General features: G+C 46.8%; 1 protein-coding gene across 2 annotated transcripts in view; it reads left to right on the top strand.

Annotated features, from left to right (window-relative positions):
• The window catches only part of COL22A1 (collagen type XXII alpha 1 chain), a 180,488-nt gene that overhangs the window by 23,341 nt on the left and 135,511 nt on the right, over positions 1-21,636 (top strand). For both annotated transcript variants that reach the window (XM_060277589.2, XM_060277590.2), the window contains exons 2-3: positions 430-594; positions 3,353-3,919. In XM_060277589.2, coding sequence (XP_060133572.1) covers positions 504-594; positions 3,353-3,919 — 658 coding nt within the window. In that variant the 5' untranslated portion in view covers positions 430-503. The remainder of the gene's footprint in view (positions 1-429; positions 595-3,352; positions 3,920-21,636) is intronic.

Here is a 21,636-nt window from a genome sequence, read left to right as displayed (position 1 = left end):
TGTAAATAAACTTCCCAGGGAGGCACAAGTCTAACATGGAGGGGCCCAGCCTTGGGGATAATTTCCAGTCTGTTGCCCTGAGTGTACTGTCAAAGATGGACTCGTGTCAACCTATATAATGTGCTAATCTTCTCCCTTCAGATAACTAGGCTCATGCTTGTAACAAAGACATTTTAAGCTGCTTTTTTGCACACTGGTGAACTCTGCACTGTTGCTTTTGTCTGTGTACAGTTTGCAGCGTCTCGAGGAAAACCAGGAGATGAAGCAGCTTCCCTATGAAAGGATGTACAGTTGGAAAAACATTTCTTATTTTCTCCTCCTCTAATATTCTCCCTTTCTCCTCCTACCCTTGCGGGTTGCTGATTCCTTCACATAATAATTACATTTTGCTCTAATTTTTCCTGTGTCTTTTTCTCTCCCCATTCCTAGACATGGATATGTAGATTAACTACCATTGTGGAAGGAAAAAAGGGAATACTATATTGAAGAAGAAGAAGGGAGTCATGTCCTTTGCAGGAAGATTATCGATACCTCCCACCTTGATACTGCTTTTGCTCCTTTGGGGTGGAGAGAACATTCAGGCACAGAGAGCAGGTAAGCAGGGGCACTCTTTGAATTATAGACAAAGGAATGATTTGTTTTTGTTTTTTCCACATATTGTGGTGGATAAACCTATAGAGCAGAATGACAGCAGATCAAAAGTCTGAAATGGATACAGTATTTTTCTGTGTATAAGACGCCCCCATGTATAAGACCCCTATTTTGGGGACTCCAATTTCAAAAAAATGGGGGGGGTGGCCCAGAGTTGTTGAGCTTTTTTGGGGTTCCGGGAATGGTGAAAATCACTCACCATACTGACAAATGCCACAAACTGTCTGCCCAATTGCCAACAGCAGCCAACAGCATGCACAATTGACGCAGCGGAAGCCAATCAACAGCAGCTCTTGTCCTATCCAACAGTCACTAACCCAATTGCCACAGCAGCAGCCAACCCAAAGCAGAACTTGCCGCAGCCACCAATCACCCACCCAATCGTCGCTGAGAACCTCCTGCTCGCGGCTGCAACCAATCACCCCCCCCCATCCACTATCCATGTATAAGATGAGCTCCGATTTTGAACACTATTTTTGAACAAAAATGTCTAGTCTTATACACTGAAAAGTACGGTAATACATGTCTTTTTAAAATTTAAAAAAATAGCATTTCATATATAGAGTCTTGGTAATCCTCACAGCAACCCTATAAGGTAGATCAACATTAATTATTACCTCTGTATTCTGGCGACTGGGGCAGAGTCCTAGTGGCTTACCCAATATCACTTGGCTAGTTCTTGGCCAAGGTGGCTGGTGAACCAAGGACTTCTCAATTGGTAGGTCAGGTTGCAATCCCACACACATTTACTTGGAAGTGAGTTCCATTGAACCCAATGGGAATTGCCTTTAAAGAAAAATGCATAGCCACTACTGCATTGTAGATCTTGTAGGCAGCATGTAGGACTCTGCTAAACTTCTGGAAGAAAGAGGGGGATGTGCTGTTTTGAAAGGGATATGTGTCTTTCATTAGATCAGTTGTCAAATGATCTGATAAACACTTGTGATCTTAGTTATAGATGTAGCTGCCAAAGATTGAGACAAACTGGCAGTAGGAATAAAATGCACGACAAAAATGATTTGATGCTGAGGAATGCATATGTGTCTGTTGAAGAGGTCCCTTGTTTCTGGTATGGAATCCCTGCATGTTGCAACAGATTCTGGGGCCTATTCCATACTGCACTGTCAGTTCACACAGAACAGTGTCCTGACCTCCTAAATCTTCCTGTCGCCCTCATGACTACTGAGATCGTATCCTGGAACATGCTTCTCTGGGGTTATTCATTGCAAAAGTGCATTTATTTACTTGTTGATTTATTTAATCATTTATAGAACACAATACTGTAGTTTTCAAGTGATGTATGGTAGGAATACAGCTTGAGATCAGTTAACCATAAAACTAGAAAAACGTGCTAAAAATTCCCATTTAAAATAATAAAAAGAAATAAAAAGAAAGTCTTCACGTCAGCAGGGAGGGGGTCTGTCTGATCACAGCTGGGAGGGAGTTCCACAGAATTGGAGCCATAGTGATTGGATCCTGGTGGATATAAGCTGTGCAGAAGAACTCAGTGCAGGCATCCCCAAACTGCGGCTCTCCAGATGTTTTGGCCTACAATTCCCATGATCCCTAGCTAAGAAGACCAGTGGTCAGGGATGATGGGAATTGTAGTCCAAAACATCTGGAGGGCCGAAGTTTGGGGATGCCTGCCTCAGTGATTGGGTAGGGATTTACAAAATCAGACGAGCCTTAAGGTATCAAGTTGCTAAGAGCCTTGAAAATTAATTCACAAAACTTGAACCTGGCCTAGTAGCATATAGCATATCAGCAGCCAGTGCAAGTTTAATTATGTCCAATGAGTCCTTCAAGGACATGATGTTCACTAAACCTTACTGAAGAATCTCTGATAAACTTCCGAAGAAGCTGTTTGGAACATAGTTTGAAAGTCATTGGTCTAAAACTGCATTCATTCAGTGCATGAAAGCACTGACTTGGTCAAAGTTAAAAGCTTTATTAAGGGATAATCACGTATGCTTTGAAATATGAGGTCAAGATGCCCTTTTGCTCTCTCAGAATGGTGTCCTCGTGTCCTCGGTTTGATCCTTGGTTTGCTCTTCACTGGCAAGTAGCAACACTTCCTTAGCAATTGAATTCTTCAGTTGTTAAAAATCTCAATCTCCAGTCCATGAATGAATCATCCCCTCGTCAACCATTAGGTTTTGTTGTTTGTATATATATATAAAACAAATCTTGTAAAACTTCTCACCACTGTAAAAGAAAGCATTTCTCCAGGCTGACAATAAAGAAAATATAATGGTGCTTTTAAACGAGAACATGGAATGCCAACTGTTTGCTATTGCTGTCTGTGAAGGCAGGTTTGAAGGCAGGCAACTCTTGAGCTGCCAAAAAGTTCTTAAGCATGTTGAGTTAAAGGGGAATGGAAGGAGGGGGAACAGAGAGCAGTCTGTTAAGATTTCAAAAGAAAATAGTTGCCTCATAGACATGCAGACAGAGTAGGCGAAATCACAGCAGCCACAACAGAGAGAGAGAAGAGAGAAAGTTTGCATAACAAAGCAAAAGCTGTGTTCAGATCATTACAGACTTGGTAATGGTTTTCCAAGGTGGAACATGTTCTGTGGAAGGCTGACCAGACATTCCCCCAAGCAGAGATTGCTATGATGAGCAGAAATGTCCCCAGATGTTGTGATGTTGGTGGCTGTCTTCCTCTACCATGTCTCAGGAGATACTCATTTTTCGCTTGCAGGTTGCAAGAATGTCCACTATGACCTCGTCTTCATCTTGGACACCTCCTCCAGCGTGGGGAAAGAAGACTTTGAGAAGGTCCGCCAGTGGGTGGCTAATCTGGTAGACACATTTGAGATTGGACCAGACAAAACCCGGGTTGGTGTTGTCCGCTATAGCGACAGACCAACTACTGAATTTGAGCTTGGGAAATATCGGACTCGGGAGGAGATAAAAGAAGCTGCAAGGAATATAAAATACTACGGGGGCAATACAAATACTGGTGATGCACTTCGGTACATCAACACATACAGCTTTTCCATGGAAGCTGGTGGGAGGCCAAGCGACCGCACTATCAAAAAAGTGGCTATTCTTCTGACGGATGGCCGGAGCCAGGATTATGTATTGGATCCGGCTACTGCAGCTCATAAAGTGGGCATAAGGATCTTTGCTGTAGGGGTTGGTGAGGCCCTCAAAGAAGAGCTGGATGAAATTGCTTCAGAGCCCAAGTCCGCCCATGTGTTTCATGTCTCAGATTACAATGCTATTGACAAGATACGTGGGAAACTGAGGAGAAGACTTTGTGAAAGTAAGTAAGAAAGCCATTTCTTTGGCACAAAGGTACTCACAGCGAATCTTCTATGGGCTTGGAGAGCTGTGGCTTCATTAGATGTGGTAAAATGAAGGTATTCTGAAGTCCCACCACATGTCAGGTTAAATTAAGAATGAATAATTTTAAGTAGAATGTTTTAACATGTAGCCTGTCTACCTTAGCATTTTGCTTGAATTTAAGTCAATGGATGTGGCCTTGGACCAATGCTCTCATTGGGACCTGATGGAATTAAATTAGCAATGTACATAGCATGTGACTATTTCATATATGATGATGCCATCACACATGAGCATCACATGAGCCATCACACACTTCACTCAATGGTTATGTGACTTGTAAATGGTTATGTGACTTGCCCCACGCTGAAAAAGTTTGCTGACCCCTGGCCTACAGTTTAGTAGTTGAACATCTGCACTGCATGCAGAAGGTCTCGGGTTCAATCTGTGGTATCTCCAGGTAGGACAGGGAAAACCTTTTGCTAGAAGCTCTGGAAAGCTTCTGCCAGTCAGTATTGGTAATACTGAGAAAAATGGACCAATGATCTGACTTGATAAAAAGCAGACTGCCCATTATGGAAAGGCCATTATGGACAGCCTCCAACGTATAATAGAAAGCAGCTTTGCACATTTAAATTTTATTTTAATTGAAAGGCTTCCCACACCCACCCACCCACCCACCCACCCCATTAAATAGACTACAGGAAGCTCCCAAATGCTTGGGATTTTGCATCTGAGCGCTTGTCCCCAGAGCAGTCTTTGGCCTTCCACATATTGTTAGACTCTAATTCCCATCAGCCCCAGCCAGGATGGCCAATGGTCAGGGATGGTGAGACATTGCAGCCCAGCAATGTCTGGAGGGCTAAATATTTCCACTCCTGATGTACAGCTGTCTTCTATTGTGTTAGAACATTGGCCCGTCAAGTTGAGTATTGTCTACCCTAACTTGCAGTGGCTTTCCAGAATTTGAGATCTCCGGTCCTTCCTTCAGGTGTCAGGGATTGAACCTAGGATAATCTACATGCCAGCCAGATGCTCTACCAGTGAACTACTGCCCTTCTCTCTGTGTGAGGTATCCCTGCCTTTAGACCTTTCTGTGTGCTCTCTTAGAAGTGTCAGGAATATGCTCCTTGGAGGTCTTCATATAGACTAATCAGATAAGGTCTTGTTGTAGGATCCAGCAGACTTGCGGTCTTGGGCCGCAGTTGTCAGTTCTCAGAGAGCAGAGAGGCTAGAAGATGTTTAAGGCAGACATAGGAAACAAACATGGCTGGGGTTCCATTTACACACCGGGCAGAATCTTACCATTCTTTCTTCTGCATTCCTGTACTTTGAGCTGCCTGGGCAGGCTGAGAATCTGACTAGAGGAAGTGTGACAGAGAGAAGTTGTTAATAGCTCTTCCCCTTTTAGTCCTTCCTAGCAAAATCCCCCTCACTAAGCTGATGGGGAGAAAATACAGGGACTCCATCTCAACAATGCAGAAATCTGGGTAAGCCTTTGGAATGCCATGCAGCAATGCATTCTAAAATAGCTGGATATTGAAACCTCGTTTTGATTTACATGTGCTTAACACAGAGACGTCGTCATTAAAGTAGCTCAGATTGTGCTGGCTGGCTAAGTATATTCCTTTCCCCTCTTGGTGGTGCAGCACACTGCTTGTTTTGGAACCGGCTGGTTATTTATGCTAGCTGAAATTGCAGGGTTAGTGTCCCAAACTCCCCTGACATGATGAAGTTACATTCAAAAGGCTGGATTTCCTGCTTTCAGCCTACAGTATGATCATCTCCAGGTTTTAATGTTGAAATGTCCTCTGGTGCAGAGTTGGGTTGATGCATCCAATCAGGGGCATACAAAGGGGTTTGTTTCGCTTAGTATGGACACCGCTTGCGTGGCGTCCATACAGGTTGCCTCTCACACGGCGACTGTACTGGCTGCCGCGAGTGTGCAGTCCGTATGGGATGTCACGCAAGCACCACTGGGTGGTTCGGCCTGCCTCTTGGTGTCCCACCATGGGTGCCAGAGAGGGTTCCTCCGCCACTGCTTCCAATTGATAGCTGGTTCATCATGGTTCCATGGGCATCACAAGTTACTTTTGTTTGATGAAAATTCATTTCGTCACTCCTGGTCTGTGCTTGGGAATTCATACCTTGGGGGGAAGGGCTGAGATTTGACTTCTTGAGAATCCTGCCCTATGCTGTATGTCAAGAGAAGACCATTTCCTTCCAAACTGATAAGTGCACAGTCACTTGCAAACATGTTGTTTATTGAGCATTCACCCTGAATTGTTTGCTGGGAGGTGGTATGCCATTGCATCAAGCAAGTATTATCCCACACTTTCCAGGGCATGTTTCTTTCCCTTTCCTTATTGCAAAGTCTGGTTTTTCTGTGTGAGAATATGTTTCTGTGTAACAGCTGCAAGTAAACTTTAATTGTGAAACCTCAGTTTGCCTGTATGTGACTGAATCCCACTGAAAACAGTGGCAGTTTAGAAGCACACTGTGAACTGTAGTGAAAACTATGGCTTTCCGCAAAGAATCCTGGGAACTGTAGTTTATTGAGAGGGTTGACAGTTGTTAACAACTACAATTCCCAGCACCCTGAACCAACTACAGTGCTTTGTGGGAAGCCATGAATCTTAAAGTGATAGAAGAGTGCTTTAGATGGTATAATGCAGATATGAACAATGAATGATAGTTTATGGTTTAGTGAAACCTTCTGCTCCGTTCATTCATGACATGCTTCCAGAGAATGATGTCTCTCTTGAGCTGAATAGCTTCCTTCTCTTTCCATAGTTCCACTCCCATTTTCAGAGTTCTTGCAATGTCACAAATTGTGACCCCCTCCCAGCAGCTCTGCATACTTTCCAGCCCCCTCAGTGTCACTCATGAAGCCATAAAATCCCACACAAAACTAGAATGGTCCAAAATCTTTGTTTGTCTCGTGGGGTCCCAAAATGGCTTTTCCTTGACCGTATCTCATTTCAACCCTCCGGGAACTTTGCAGTTTTATGAATGCTTTCTCATTTTAGCTGAATTCCTGAGGGCTCGACAGGAATCTGGAGAGTGAATTGAGGCTCTACAGTTTCACTCTCCCAGATGTGTTCATGCGCCACAGGCGATGTGGCAGAGCGAAACATGTTCTTTAGTTTGTCCTGTTCAGCTGGAATGGGACTCAGTTCAGCTGACCATGTGGCCCAATTCACATGTTCATTTCTGGTCGTCAAGCCAATGCAGTCTCTGTGATTGTTGGGAACAGATTGACGTGCTGCTCACTGCTTTCAATGGTCTGTTGGCCAAAAGGCAATATATAAATAAGCCATAGCATAATATTCAATGCCAGGATCATAGTAGCAGGGGCAGCTAGAAGAATGCTTGGTGGTGCTCCTACAAGTGGGCCAACAAAATGGCACCATTTTATTCTGAGCATGGGGTTGTTCCTATAATTGTTCCCCTGATGTTAACTTGAAAAAGGAACTAAAATCGCTGATTCTCCCGGTTTTGCCTTTACGTGGCATTCTTAAAGTGTGTGCTTTCTTGAAAGTACCAAACCAAAAGTTGATCCCAGGAAACACCAGGCTCTTGTGAGTTTTGTTTGCTCATTGCCAGAGGGCTAGTTTGCTTTCCTTTTTATAGTTCCAATAAGAGAAGGATTTATTTGTGTGTGTGCAAAAATGGGATTTGTCCTTCCACAAAATGCAAGCATATCCCAGGAACTGGGGTCATGTTGGTCACCAAACCTGCTATTGATGATGGGTGGGTCAGTCAGCTACTGAGTCAAGAATTTGTCCCCATCTCAGGATCTCTTATTACAGATGTTCAGCATTTTTGTTAGGGAAGGGAAACAGGGGACAGGATTTGTTCTTCCCATCTCATGGGAGTGGTACCATAATCCAAGTATGTAGCTTCTAATGGAATTTTGTAAAAGCTGTACTCCAGAATGTAGCTTCCTATTAATGGGCAAAACTGGTCAACTAGTATTTGGGATGTCCTGGACCTGTAGGCTTTTTGGGGGGAGGAAACCTAATGCCACCTTGTATACTGCCATCAGCTCCTTAGGGAGATAAAAACCAAATGAAACAATTATTTTCTGGTTGTAAGGCTTTAGCTTTTTCTATAGGACCATAAAGAAGCAGCTCCCCCCCCCCCAACACCAGCTAACATGGGGAATTGAAATAGTACAATACTCAGGGCCGTCTTAAGCATATCTGGCCCCCCTGCCCCGTTTCCCAAAGCGGCTGTCTGGCGGGCTTAGCCGCGCGACGCCCCCCTGGCAGCCTGGCGCCCTGGCGCCTTGTGCCACCCAGCCTTGCCTTAGAGCCGGCCCTGACTATACTCACTACCTCTGCATCCCCATTTCATTCTGTTGCATCCATAAATACACCCCAACATAGGAGCTGACTCCTAGGGGTTCAAGGTCCCTTGGGTCCCCCCAATAAAATATTTGAGGAGGTCAGCCCCCCTCCAAGGTTAATAGGCATTGCCATTCAATTTTGTGAATGTGCTGCATCATGTGATCGATTGTTTGGGGCTGGGCTTACTTAGCTCCCAATATTTTAGTCAAGTTGGCACCCCTGCACTCCAATACCAGCTGAGCACCCTCCCAGATCCAAAACTGCAGGATGTGGCTACTGGATTGCATCAAGCTGGATGAGTCACATTTAAATGCAAACAAAATGTGAAAAAGTGCATTGTATTAGGTAAAATTGTTGCGCACAAATGTGTATATTAGGGGAAATTGCATACAAAAATCTGTATACAGTATTAGGATTCGCCTTAGAAAGTTGATGAATTTTCAGAAGGATCTAAAAAAATAATAATATTATTTATTGAATTTATATACGACCCTGTACCCCCAGGTCTCAGGGTGGTTCACAGGATAAAAAGAAAAAAGAATTTTGCAAACTGATGTAGAGAACCAAACTTAAGATGTGGAGATGAAAAGTTAAACTGAGAGAAATCCAAATTGACAGATTTGTCTATCCCTAGTCACAAAGCAGAACCTGGCTGGCATCTGTCTGTCTCAGGAGTCAATGGAGGACTTCCCCTTTGGAGGTGAAAGAACGTTAGCTGATGTCATGAAACCCAGCTCCCCTTTGGACTGCAGCTTTCTAATGGAACTTTCCAATTCTACATTCTCGTTTAACCAAACATCTAACGGATGCCACTTCCCCCGAAATTTTGATTTGCACAGCTTCCCTTCCCACCTTCCAGAGTCTTGGTGGGGGGGGGGGAGGAGGACTACTGCTCAAGTCTAGACATGTAATTCTGTCTCTTTTATTACTTAAGCAGCTGTAGCGAATCAATGCCTCCCAGGAACAGAGGTTATAGTGGAGTTGGTGGGAGAGTGGGAACCATAAACCTCCACTGCTGATTAGAAGGCAAGACATGGAGCTGTGGAGATGACTGGCAACAAGCTGAAAACTTTGCTTGCATGTAAGACTGCAGAGACTGCCAAGTTGTGTTCCGTAGCAATATGTGCAGGGGAAAGCACTGAGACAGAGCAGGGGTTTTGCATATCACTCCTGGCTTCTCCAAGGGTTGAATACAAAGATGCTCCACTAATGCAAATCCCCTGTTTCATCATCATCATCATCATCATCATCATCAAAGATCCTTCCTTTGCAAAGCTCCTTGGGATTTTCAAAGCGTAGTTAGTGTTATGTTAATGAAAGGAAGCCCAGCAATAGCAGGAACAATCCTGAGCAGAGAAAACCGAGAGGTGATATGATAATCGTCTTTAAATATCTAAAGGACTGTCACATGGGGGGGGGGCGTGTAAACTTGTTTTCAGCTGCTCCAGAGGGTAGGACCCAAACCAATGGATTTGAATTGCAAGAAAGGAGATTCTAACTAAGCATCAGGAAGGACTTTGTGACAGCAAGGACTGTTTAGCTGTGGAACAGACTCCCTTGGAAGGCCGTGGACTCATAAGACCCAGGGAAGCTGGCTATGGAGGAAGAAGAACGTCTTCTGCAGAAGTTTAATTGATAATAGTAATAATAATTAATGGGGTATCTACTTCCCGTAAAATGTTACAAAACTGATAAGTATCAGGGTACCCTATTCCAGGTCACTAGCTTCAGCTTCAACAACCTGGGATACAAATGTGCATGGTTTTTTGTGGGTTTTTTTGTTTTGTTGTTGACATGGTTGGTTGTAGGGAATTAGAGATACAGTGGAGCTTGGTTCTCGAACTAAATCCGTTCCAGGAGTCCGTTCGACTTCCAAAATGGTTTGAAAACCAAGGTGTGGCTTCTGATTGGCTGCAGGAGTTTCCAGCACTCAATCGAAAGCCGTGTTGGACGTTCGGCTTCCAAAAAACATTCGCAAAACGGAACACTCACTTCCGGGTTTGCGGCGTTTAGGAGCCGATTTGTTTGGGAGCCAAGCCATTCAGGAACCAAGGTACCATTGTAATGAATTTGATATGCTGTGCCACATGGGTGGGTATTCGAAAGGATATCCCATATAGTGAGGCTCGATGGATTGGGGAGAAATCAAGCAAATGATTCCCATATAATTGAACAGCTGATGTTATGAAAGGAGACACCCAGTTCATCAAATGGGTGCTATTCCCCTCACACCCAAGAAAATATTTTAAACTTATAAATAGCATGGTTGAAAAGACACTACTTGCCCCTCTTATATTTATTCTTTTGATTCTCTCTCTCTCTGGAACAACCCTAAGTGGGGATCTTATACAAATACGAAATCTGAGAAATTGCATTAGTGAGCTGCAGTGACATCTGCTGGATGTTTTTTTTTTAATAAAATAAAATAAAAATATATCAGGATTCTTTCCGAGCGAATTCCAGTAAACAACCATGTAATGGTGCACGACAAATCAGAAGGCGCTTTCAATAAATCATTTTGATTACTTTTAATCGAGGAAGTGTATGTGCAGCCCAACTGACTGTAAAAGTCGCTCTTCTATACCAGAACAGCTGTGCAATACTGGGCTTTCAGGCACTCAGCCTTTTAAGATAGCAACAGGGTTTGACTGAATTAAAAAAAAATGAGTTGAAAACAATTACGGCACAAAGTTGCATGGCTTTCAACACCCTTTGAACAGAGCCTTCATTGGGATGTGAAGACAATTGACCCAAGAAGATCAGGTGAACTATTTGAAACTAGAACCAGTGAATCAACAATCAAGAAGTCATATTTTCTATCTATTCTCACCACCCTAAAAGCCAAATGGCCAATTTCAGTAAGTGCACTAAAAAAATAACAATTTCTACCCAGCTCCAGTGTCTGGCAAGCAGTTCATCTCTCCGGAACAAAGATCAATGGGTTTAAAGTACCCCAGGGCTCTGCCTGTCCCTTCACAGACTCACCAGGCTTTCTTGGCTGGCCCTATGCCCCATCCCTTCCACCCTGGACTGGGTGCAAAGCCAATCCTAACCCCCAGCCCATCAGCACAGAGCACAGAACAGGCTAAGGAATAGTGCAGTCGCCTTCTATCCTGCAGATGATCAGATGACCACCAATCTCTGCACGATTTTCTGGGCTTGTTTGCAGACGTGTTTTTATATAGTGGCTGGTTTGGGCTACAGCCAAGACTCTGCCTTGCTCCTTAAATTTGTTATTTGCCCTTCCTTTTGCTGCAGTCAGCCACTGTGCCAGCCAGGTCAGGGCTAAATATCCACATTTTCTTAGGTGCTTTCCAAGGGTATTTATTCCCTTCAAAATATTTACTCAAATCCTTCTGGTGGCATTTGCTTTTTTATATGGGTATGCATAAAACACCCTTCCTTAAAAAACCATCCGTCTATGTAGCCTTAAGAAAGAGAGAAGAACAATTGACCTTTCATGGGATTCTTGAGCAGAGACCAAGGAAGAGGAAGAGGAGGAGGAGGAGGAGGAGGAGGAGAGTCTCTACCTAGACAAATGTTGGCATCTGGAAAATGTGACAGAGTTCAGCTTGTTGCCTGGCTGTGATTTACAACCTGAGGCCATAATCGTCCCACGCAGGCAGGAGGCCATTAGGTTTAATCCCGGCATCCTTGTCCGGAGAGAGGCACAATAAAGAAGGTGATGTCTTTTATTGGATAGTTCTCGCTATGCCCACTTTGTCTTTTTCATCCTTCGGGCCAAAGGGTGGCTTCAAAGCAGCCCTCTTAAGAGTTCTTAACTTTGACAAAGTACGGTGAAGCGTGACAAGTGTCTGAAACTCTCGTGGCCTTTATATGCGGTATCCAGGATGATTTCTTTAAATGTGGTATTGGGATAGTAGAAAATTATGCTCCTGCTATTCTGCACTAGCCTATTCCAGATCCCAGAACCTAAATTCTGAACCTTAGAATCCAGATCCTGAGGACCAGGGAATTAACAGCAGTGTGAAAAGGTATCAACACATGGCACTTTCCTGATCGCTGCATTTCCAGGGCAGGAAAAGTTTGTCCTGCAGATATAGATGTGAGAAGGAGCACAGCTTGGAACATCCTCTTGACATGCATGAAGATTCAGGTGTGACCAGATTTTGATATGAACTAACCAGAACTGCACCTCTCAAATGAATGTACAGATTGGAATATTCATTGCCTTTGGATTTTGTACTGTTCTCAGCTTAACAAAGGGTCTAAAATTATATTTGGGGGAGGATAATAATACATTTAAAAATGTATTTTTGGAGAGACATCTTCTATTTGATTCTGACCAACAGTCACAGGTTCTGCTTCTGCTTCTTTGGCAATCACTCGTCACCGAGTAAGATTGTCTTTCATGAACACAGTTTTAACAGTGAGTCCATAAGTGACAGTGGAGGCCAATTCTGTATCCACACGTCCTTCCACAGTGGGGACATAGGTTTCCAGGTGGGAGTTGATCACAGTGAGGGTTCGCCAAACATGCCTTCCTCTTAGCATGCTTCTCCTTTTCACCCTGAGTTCAAATGTCTTCAAACCCATGACACCTTTGGTAAAGGCTGTTCTCCAATTGGAGCACTCACAAGCCAGTGTTTCCCAGTTGTCAGTGTTTATACTACATTTTTTTCAAAGGTATGTGAAATATACTCGGAGTCAAGAGTGAATTTCATGCTCTTTATTCAGCTCATAGTCATCAAGGAGGAGAAGAGAAGACGAATCGCTCTTTTCCCCAAACCGTCTGCTTATATACATTATTTACACAATGGGCCTTGCGTGATTGGCTACTTCAGGGCTACACCTGTGGGCCAATTATATTGTGGATTGACTTCTGCCTGCAGCCTGATTGGCTGCTCCTACAGGCCAATCAGGTAGCAGATTCACTTCTGCCAGCCGCCTGATTGGCTGCTCCAGCAGGCCAATCAGGTTGAGGATTCACTTCCACCTGGAGTTGGATTGGGTAGCTCCCGCTGATTCTGAATCCTATTGTTCTAGGATTCAGCTCAGTACATAACACCCCTCCCCTCTAAGTTCCAGTCCTGCCCGGGAAGTTGCATTCGTAGTCCCCAAGGTCTGCTGGCCGCCTCCGTGTGCGTTGTGGCCTGGGGTGTTCCTTGGTCAGGGGTTCTGGTTCTGGCTCGTGTTCCGAGGCTGCTGGCTGTGCCAGGGCTGTCTGGTCTGGCGCCACTGAACCACTAGGTTGTAGCTCTGGTTCCGGTGTCCTTCCAGCCTCGGGGCGCCCCTCTGTGCCTACTGCTTCTGCTTCCCCTGCCCACCCCTCTCGCTCTACAGGCCTCACTGCCCTGCTGTCCCCTTGGGACCCCTCTGTCCCGCTCTCCTCCCGGGTTCCTCCTGGGAATCGTCGCCGTAGCTGGTCGCAGTGGCGGCGCCAACATTGCCCCCCTTCCGTTAGTACCTCGTACGACACGGGACCGGTCACCTTGGTGACTGTGGCGGGTACCCATGCTGGGCCTGCCCCAAAATTCTTTGCATACACTGGGTCCTGGGCCACAAATGTCCGGGGGTTCCTGCCTTTCCCCACCACTACCTCATCCTGAGCTCTGTCGGGGTGAAGTCGGTCCAGTCTAGTTGCAAGGCGCCGGCCCATTAGTAATTCAGCTGGGCTCCGGCCCGTCGTTGTGCTTGGGGTGCTGTGCTGTGCTAGAAGAAATGCGGCAAGGCGGTATTCCCAGTCCCCTTGTGTCATGCGGCGGAGGCTGTCCTTGGTGGTCCGCACCATGCGCTCCGCTTGGCCATTGGTGGCAGGGTGGAATGGTGCTGAGCGGATGTGGCGGATGGCGTTCTGCGCTGTGAAGGTCTGGAACTCCTCTGACGTGAATGCGGTTCCATTGTCCGAGACGAGGGTGTCAGGGAGCCCGTGGGTCGCAAACAGCTTACGTAGTACCCGGATGGCCGCCGCCGTAGAAGTGGATGGTACCAGTGCGACCTCCAGCCATTTGGTGTAGGAATCCACCACTATGAAGAATGTTTTTCCCTGGAAGGGGCCAGCGAAGTCCACGTGCAAGCGTGACCATGGATGTCGGGCGGACTCCCAGGGCTGGACTGGGGCCCTTGGGGGATCCGGGCGGGATTCTTGGCAGGTCTGGCAGTGTTGGACCCAGGCCTCTATCTCTCTGTCAATCCCCGGCCACCACACATAACTCCTGGCAAGGGCCTTCATCCTCACTACCCCTGGGTGTGTCTCGTGTAGGGCTGTGAGGACCCTTTTGCGGAGGGGCTGGGGAACAACAACCCTGCTTCCCCATAACAGGCACCCCTTGTGGGCCGACAGTTCATGTTTGCGGTTTGTGTAGCCAGCAAATTCTGGCCCGGGGCTGCTGCTGGGCCATCCTCGCCACACCCAGTCCAGGACCCGGGAGATGACCCTATCTTTTGTGGAATGGTGCGCAACTTCTTGTGCCTGAATGGGTCGGTCGGGAAGCAGCTCCAGGGTCATAACCTCTTGCGCAGGCGCTGGGTCGAGGCCTGTTTCTGGTAGTGGTAGCCTGCTGAGGGCGTCTGCGTGGCCCATCGCCTTCCCAGGGCAGTGGATTAGTGCATACTGGTAGCCGGCAAGGAAAATTGACCACCTGAGGACACGTGGAGACAACACTTGGGGGGTCTGCTTCTCAGGAGCAAACAGGCCAAGCAACGGCTTGTGGTCAGTCACTATGGTAAAGGGCCGCCCGTACAAGAAATCATGGAATTTTTTTACGCCCTTCACGATTGCCAGACCCTCCTTGTCAATCTGTGAGTAGTTTCGTTCGGCTGCAGCAAGCGTCTGGGAGAAGTATGCCACCGGCACCTCTCTTCCATCCGGGAGTTGGTGTCCCAGGACAGCGCCGATGCCATAGGGAGAGGCGTCGCATGCCAGCACCACTGGCAGCCTCTCGTCGAAGTGTGCTAAGACCGAGTTCGAGACGAGCAAGTCCTTGACTGCCTGGAATGCGGCCCTTTGTCGCTGGCCCCACACCCAAGGGGCCCTTTTATCTAGGAGTCTGTGTAGGGGCTCCGCTACCGCTGCCTTATGGGGAAGGAAGGCATGGTAAAAGTTCAATAGTCCCAAGAATGACTGAAGTTCGGGCTTGCTCTTGGGCGCTGGGGCCTCACAAATGGCCCGTACCTTGTCACCGGTTGGATGGACCCCTTCTGCGTCCACCTTAAATCCCAGAAAGTCCACCTGCGGCACTCCCAGTAAACACTTTTCCCGCTTCACCTTGAGGCCCGCCGTCTGGAAACGGTGCAGGACGGAGCGGAGGCGGTCCTCAAATTCCTCTGGTGTGGGCCCGGCGATCAGTACATCATCGAAGAAGGGGGTGACGCCAGGAATCCCTTTAAGGAGAGAGTCCATTAGATTCTGGAATATGCCTGGTGCCACGCTAACGCCAAATTGCAGCCGCTTAACTCTGAATGCCCCTCTGTGCGTCACAATCGTCTGAGCCTCTGCTATGGCTTCGTCCACAGGCAACTGTTGATACGCTTGGGCCAAGTCCAGTTTGCCAAAGATTTTTGACCCAGCCAGGGTGGCGAGGACATGGCTGACCACTGGCACTGGGTATGCATGGGCCGTGAGAGCCTTGTTTATGGTGCATTTGTAGTCTGCACAGATGCGGACCGAACTGTTAGGCTTGACGGGTGTGACAATTGGAGTTTCCCAGCGGGCGTTGGGCACCGGCTCCAGCACTCCTTGCTCCACGAGCCGGTCCAATTCCTCGTCTATGCGGGGTTTCAGGGCGAACGGGACCCGGCGGGCCTTGTGCCTGATGGGTCGTACAGCGGGGTCTAGCTGTAGGGCAATGGGGGGTCCTGTATATCGTCCCAATGCCCCATCGAAAACCCCTGGAAACTCTTTGCATATGGCGTCCACGTCCACTTGTAAGCTAGTGCGGTTCACCCCGGTAACGGCTAGCCCCAGAGGTCCAAACCATGCCAGTCCCAGTAAGCTAATGTAGGGGCCCTTAACTACCAGCAAGTCCAATTGTTGCTTTCGCCCTCGATATTGCACCCTGAAGGTCCCCACCCCCATAGTAGGGACCTTACGTTTCTGGAAGTCCCGGAGGGTGAATGGGGCCGGCCTTAGTTTGGGACCCCCATTAGGGCACAGTTCCCTTAATGTTCGGGCCGAGATTATTGATAGAGTTGAACCCGTGTCCAGCTCCATGCGGCATGGGGCTCCCTCTATCTGTACCTCTATATAAATTTTCTCTGTGCTGGGATGGGGCAACTGGAATACCTGGTAGTCCGTGATCTCCGTCGAGTTGCCTTGGTGCATGGTGCCGTGTGACCTGGGGCTCCTGGGTCGGTCATCTGATGCTTGTCGACGGGTGAGTCGAGCCCGACACACCCGGGCGATGTGTCCCAATTTTCTGCACTGCCTGCACTCTGCGTTGCGGAAACGACAGGTCCTCCTCTCGTGGTTCTCCCCGCAGCTTGCACAGTTCCCTCCTTCTCGTCAAGGCTGCTGTGGTGTGTGTGCTGCTTGAGTGCGCCGCTGTACTCGGTGTACTTCCTCCCTGTCAGATTCGGATTCGTCGGTGAGGTCTTCGTGGTAGACCCTCGGTTGGGATGGCGGGGCCGGTCGTGCCTCTTGCGTTGACCTCTCGGCGGCTTCGGTTGCCAGGGCTTCCTCCAGAGCAATCTGGAACGTGAGGTCTTTTTTGGCGTAGAGGCGTCGTTGCAACATCTCGTCCCTCAGGCCACCGACGAGGCGGTCACGAAGCATGTTCTCCAATTCTGAGAAGTTGCATAACCGGGCGGCTTGGCGGAGGGAGGTCACAAACCCAGTTATGGTTTCCCCCGGGGCTTGCCGCTTTGCGTAGAAGGCATTTCGGCAAGCTACCACCGAGGGCTGTGGTGAGAAGTGCTCCTTCAGCCGTTCCATTATTGTTTTGTAAGAGACGGTAGTGACATCTCTAGGTGCAAGGAGAGCCCGGGCGATTTCAAACGTCTCCTCTCCACAGACGCTGAAGAATGTTGCCCTCTTCATGGCATCGTTGGTGACTTCTTTCGTTTGCAGGAGGAAGTTGAAACGGGCGGCGTACCCTTCCCAGTCTCCTGATGCTGGTTTGAATGGCGAGAAGCTGCTGTCGGTTGCCATTCTGGGTTCCTTGGGTCCTGGAGCTGAAGCCTGGATGCACGGTGCGATGCAGCGGTGCAGCAGGTGGCGGTGCTGCGGTGCAGTGCATGGTGGCGGTCAGCTCAGCAGGATCCCACCTTCGTCGCCAGTGAAATATACTCGGAGTCAAGAGTGAATTTCATGCTCTTTATTCAGCTCATAGTCATCAAGGAGGAGAAGAGAAGACGAATCGCTCTTTTCCCCAAACCGTCTGCTTATATACATTATTTACACAATGGGCCTTGCGTGATTGGCTACTTCAGGGCTACACCTGTGGGCCAATTATATTGTGGATTGACTTCTGCCTGCAGCCTGATTGGCTGCTCCTACAGGCCAATCAGGTAGCAGATTCACTTCTGCCAGCCGCCTGATTGGCTGCTCCAGCAGGCCAATCAGGTTGAGGATTCACTTCCACCTGGAGTTGGATTGGGTAGCTCCCGCTGATTCTGAATCCTATTGTTCTAGGATTCAGCTCAGTACATAACAGTATGCCTTCAGAGAGTTTTTTTTTTTGTTGACCACCAGTATTACGCGTTCCATTTTAAAGTTTGAAATAGTGTAGTTGCTTTGGAAGATGATAATCAGGCATCATCATGAGAAGAGAAGACTCCCTGGAAAAGACCCTGGTGTTGGGAAAGATTGAGGGCACTAGGAGAAGGGGACAACAGAGGACGAGATGGTTGGACAGTGTTCTCAAAGCTACCAACATGAGTTTGACCAAACTGCGGGAGGCAGTGCAAGACAGGAGTGCCTGGCGTGCTATGGTCCATGGGGTCATGAAGAGTCGGACACGACTAAACGACTAAACAACAACAACAAATCAGGCACCTGCAAAACATGGCCAGTCCATTGAAGTTGATTTTGAAGAATCATCGCTTCAGCACTAGTGATCTTTGCTTCTTCCAGTACACTGGCATTAGTTTTTAGGATTGCTGGCATCCATCTGTCTCGAGAGACAATGGAGTGTGCTTCTGGGGTGAAGTGAAACTGCTGCATTAGTAACACTGAAGTCACCTCCCCAGGGCACAACCCTGGTTAGTGTGAATGGAAGTCCTGGGCTCCCAGACGACAAGACCCTCCTCTTGCTGATGTGGTCCAAAGAAAAGCAGAGCAGAACAAGAAGTATAACAATATGATAACATAGTATTACATGCAAACAGCAGAATGTATCATTTGATGCAATAAACCAGAAATGGAAGCTGAGGGAAGTCAACAGGGAGGGGGGAAATTGGACAATGAATGTTTTGTAATGATATTGGCTATTTGTTATGAGAAAAGAAAATTCAGTTAAAACTATTTTTAAAAGAAAGAATGAAAAGCAGAGCAATATGTTTGGCACCAACTCAGCTGCAGGAGTTGCCAGAAGGAGGCATGCAAGGCACCATCTGATCGTCATAAGGACTCCATTCTGGATGTGTGCAGGGTTCCTCCTTAGCCTTTTCTTCTACCAAAGATATCCTGCAAGGCAGCAGAGGTTTAGGGTATGAGTTTTTATTTTCCTGGAGAGACTACCTTTCCAGATTGATGAGCAGTATCTGCCCCTCACTTCCCTCTACAGAACTTGCAAAAACTGCCTTCTTGACCACCGGACCTATTATTGATCTCATCTGCTCAATCCAGTGTTGTCACTTGCGGGGAAAACACTTCTGCCTGTATCACAAGAGTTTTTGTCTGTTAAGAAATTCTCCTAGAAGGGACCCTATGTAATATTATAAAGTGATGACTATATTGGTGTGGAACCATCTGGGATGAGTTCCTTCAACCCTCTGATTTTGCTCTACAACATTTTCCCCATTCCCATAGAAAGAAAATAAAGGTTGGGTATCAGAAGAAAAATGCTCCTGAAATAAATGAAATTTTCCCAAAACCTCAAATTGTTCCATAACAACAACAACAACAACAACAACAACAACAACAACAACAACAACAACAACAACGCAACTTCTTCTAGACCACCTCTGGTAAAAACCCTAATTTCAAAGTTAATTCACAGAGGGCATTGGGAAGCTCAACAATCTCTATCTAGGATGTAATTGTCCAAGGAAGCCCAGCTATGCTGATTGAAATTTTTTTTTGGGGGGGGGGGCGCAAAGAATCATAGAATCATAGAGTTGGAAGAGACCACAAGGGTCATCCAGTCCAACCCCCTGCCAAGCAGCAAACACCCTCAAAGCATTCCTGACAGATGGCTGTCAAGCCTCCGCTTAAAGACCTCCAAAGAAGGAGACTCCACCACACTCCTTGGCAGCAAATTCCACTGCCGAACAGCTCTTACTGGCAGCAACCACATCACTTGGGAAACTCGTTGAATTTGCTTCTGCCAGACTCTTCCCCTTGATTTTGAGGAGCTGCTTTTTCCAGATAAATTTTCTGGAATGGAATTCAAAATGTCAGGATCAGCTACACTTCTGGATGCAGAGTTCTGGAATTTTGCAAGTGTGATGAAGGAGCTTGGGGAGTTTCTTGACACAGCCCCAATAACAGCTTTGTCCCTTGATTCTGTTGAGCATGTAAGTTGGCCTGACATAGGTCTTGGGCTTTCAGAGGAGTTAGTCAGTGGTGACAGGCTTTCCTCGGATGGTTGCAAAGAGCGCTGGACTTGTGAGTAGGCCTCCTTCCTTCCGGGATGGAGCCAAAGTGTTAATGTGCCGGGCATGCTGGCTCCAGAATCCTCCCCTAAGGAGAACGTACACTTCCCCCCTCTGTGGACACATCATCGTCAACTTCTCACACCATTGACCTGTCAAGATTCTTGCTGGGCGAACAACGCAGGGTGTTCAATCCAGCCATGACCCCCAGGAACTGGCAGCTGCAGAAGTCTGACCTGCTCATACATCCCTCCGGGGCTGGCGTGCTACTGGGCTTCAGAAAGGCGATTTGTCTTTGTTTCATTTAGGGATCTGACAGAGCTTCAGCAACTGCAAGGTTTCGTTGCCAAGCCAGATGAGGTCAAGCTGTGCAGAAGCAGAAGCAGCCTCTGTACTAAGGACAGCTGTGTTCAGGGCCTATATTGGACAGAAACAGCTCTGCTGTGTGTGGTGCTGATTTACTGCAGTGTGTTCTGTGACCATCTGACAATTAAACTGCTTAATGTGTGGTTAAATAATATTATGTTGGTGTTGTGTGTGTGTGTGTGTGTGTGTGTGTGTGTGTGTGTGTTTTAAAAAAATGACATACTTTTTTTTCTTCTCTGAGAATTCATCTAAATTCAGGATATAATAATAATAATAATAATAATAATAATAATAATAATAATAATAATTTATTTATACCCCGCCCATCTGGCTGGGTTTCCCCAGCCACTCTGGGCTGCTTCCAACAGAAAAATGAAATAAAATAAATAAAATAATCTATTAAACATTAAAAGCCTCCCTAAACAGGGCTGCCTTCAGATGTCTTCTAAAAATCTGGTAGCCTTTTTTTCTCTTTGACATCTGATGGGAGGGCATTCCACAGGGCGGGCGCCACTACCGAGAAGGCCCTCTGCCTGGTTCCCTGCAACTTGGCTTCTCGCAACGAGGGAACCGCCAGAAGGCCCTCGGTACTGGACCTCAGTGTCCGAGCAGAACGATGGGGGGGGGGGAGACGCTGCTTCAGGTATACTGGACCAAGGCCATTTAGGGCTTTAAATATCAGAAAGTAAAACCAGAGTTTTATTTAATTCATTGCAGGGGCCAGATTTGAATGCAAAACTTCTTGGTTATCAGTCTTGGCCATTAAGACACTCTTTGAATTGTAGTTCTGTGTGGGGAATAGGGGTCTCTCACAGCTCTCAGCAACCTTTACAAACTACAGTTCCTAAGATTCTCTGTGGCCAATCATGACTGTTTAATGTGGTGTGATACTATACCCTCCAACATTTCTCCGATGAAAATAGGGATTCCCTATTCTATACTACTACTACTAATACTACTACTACTACTACTACTATTTAAACCCCTCCCATCTGACTGGGTTGCCCAGCCACTGTGGGTGGCTTCCAACATATATAAAAACATAAACATTTTAAAAAACTTCCCTATGCAGGGCTGCCTTAAGATGCCTTCTAAAGACCTTATAGTTACTGATCTCCTTGATTCAGGTTGTATAACTCCATACCCTCCAACATTTCTCTGATGAAAATAGAAATGGCCTAAGGAAAAGCGGGACATTCCGGGATCATAGCAGAAACCGGGACAGCTTCTGTAAATCCGGGACTGTCCCTGGAAAATAGAGACA

This window comes from Zootoca vivipara, chromosome 8 (assembly GCF_965207765.1).
Source record: "Zootoca vivipara chromosome 8, rZooViv2.hap1.1, whole genome shotgun sequence".
NCBI classification, from domain to species: domain Eukaryota; kingdom Metazoa; phylum Chordata; class Lepidosauria; order Squamata; family Lacertidae; genus Zootoca; species Zootoca vivipara.
The sequence above is the reverse complement of the archived record's forward strand: the minus strand, read 5'-3'. Positions and strand labels throughout refer to the sequence as shown.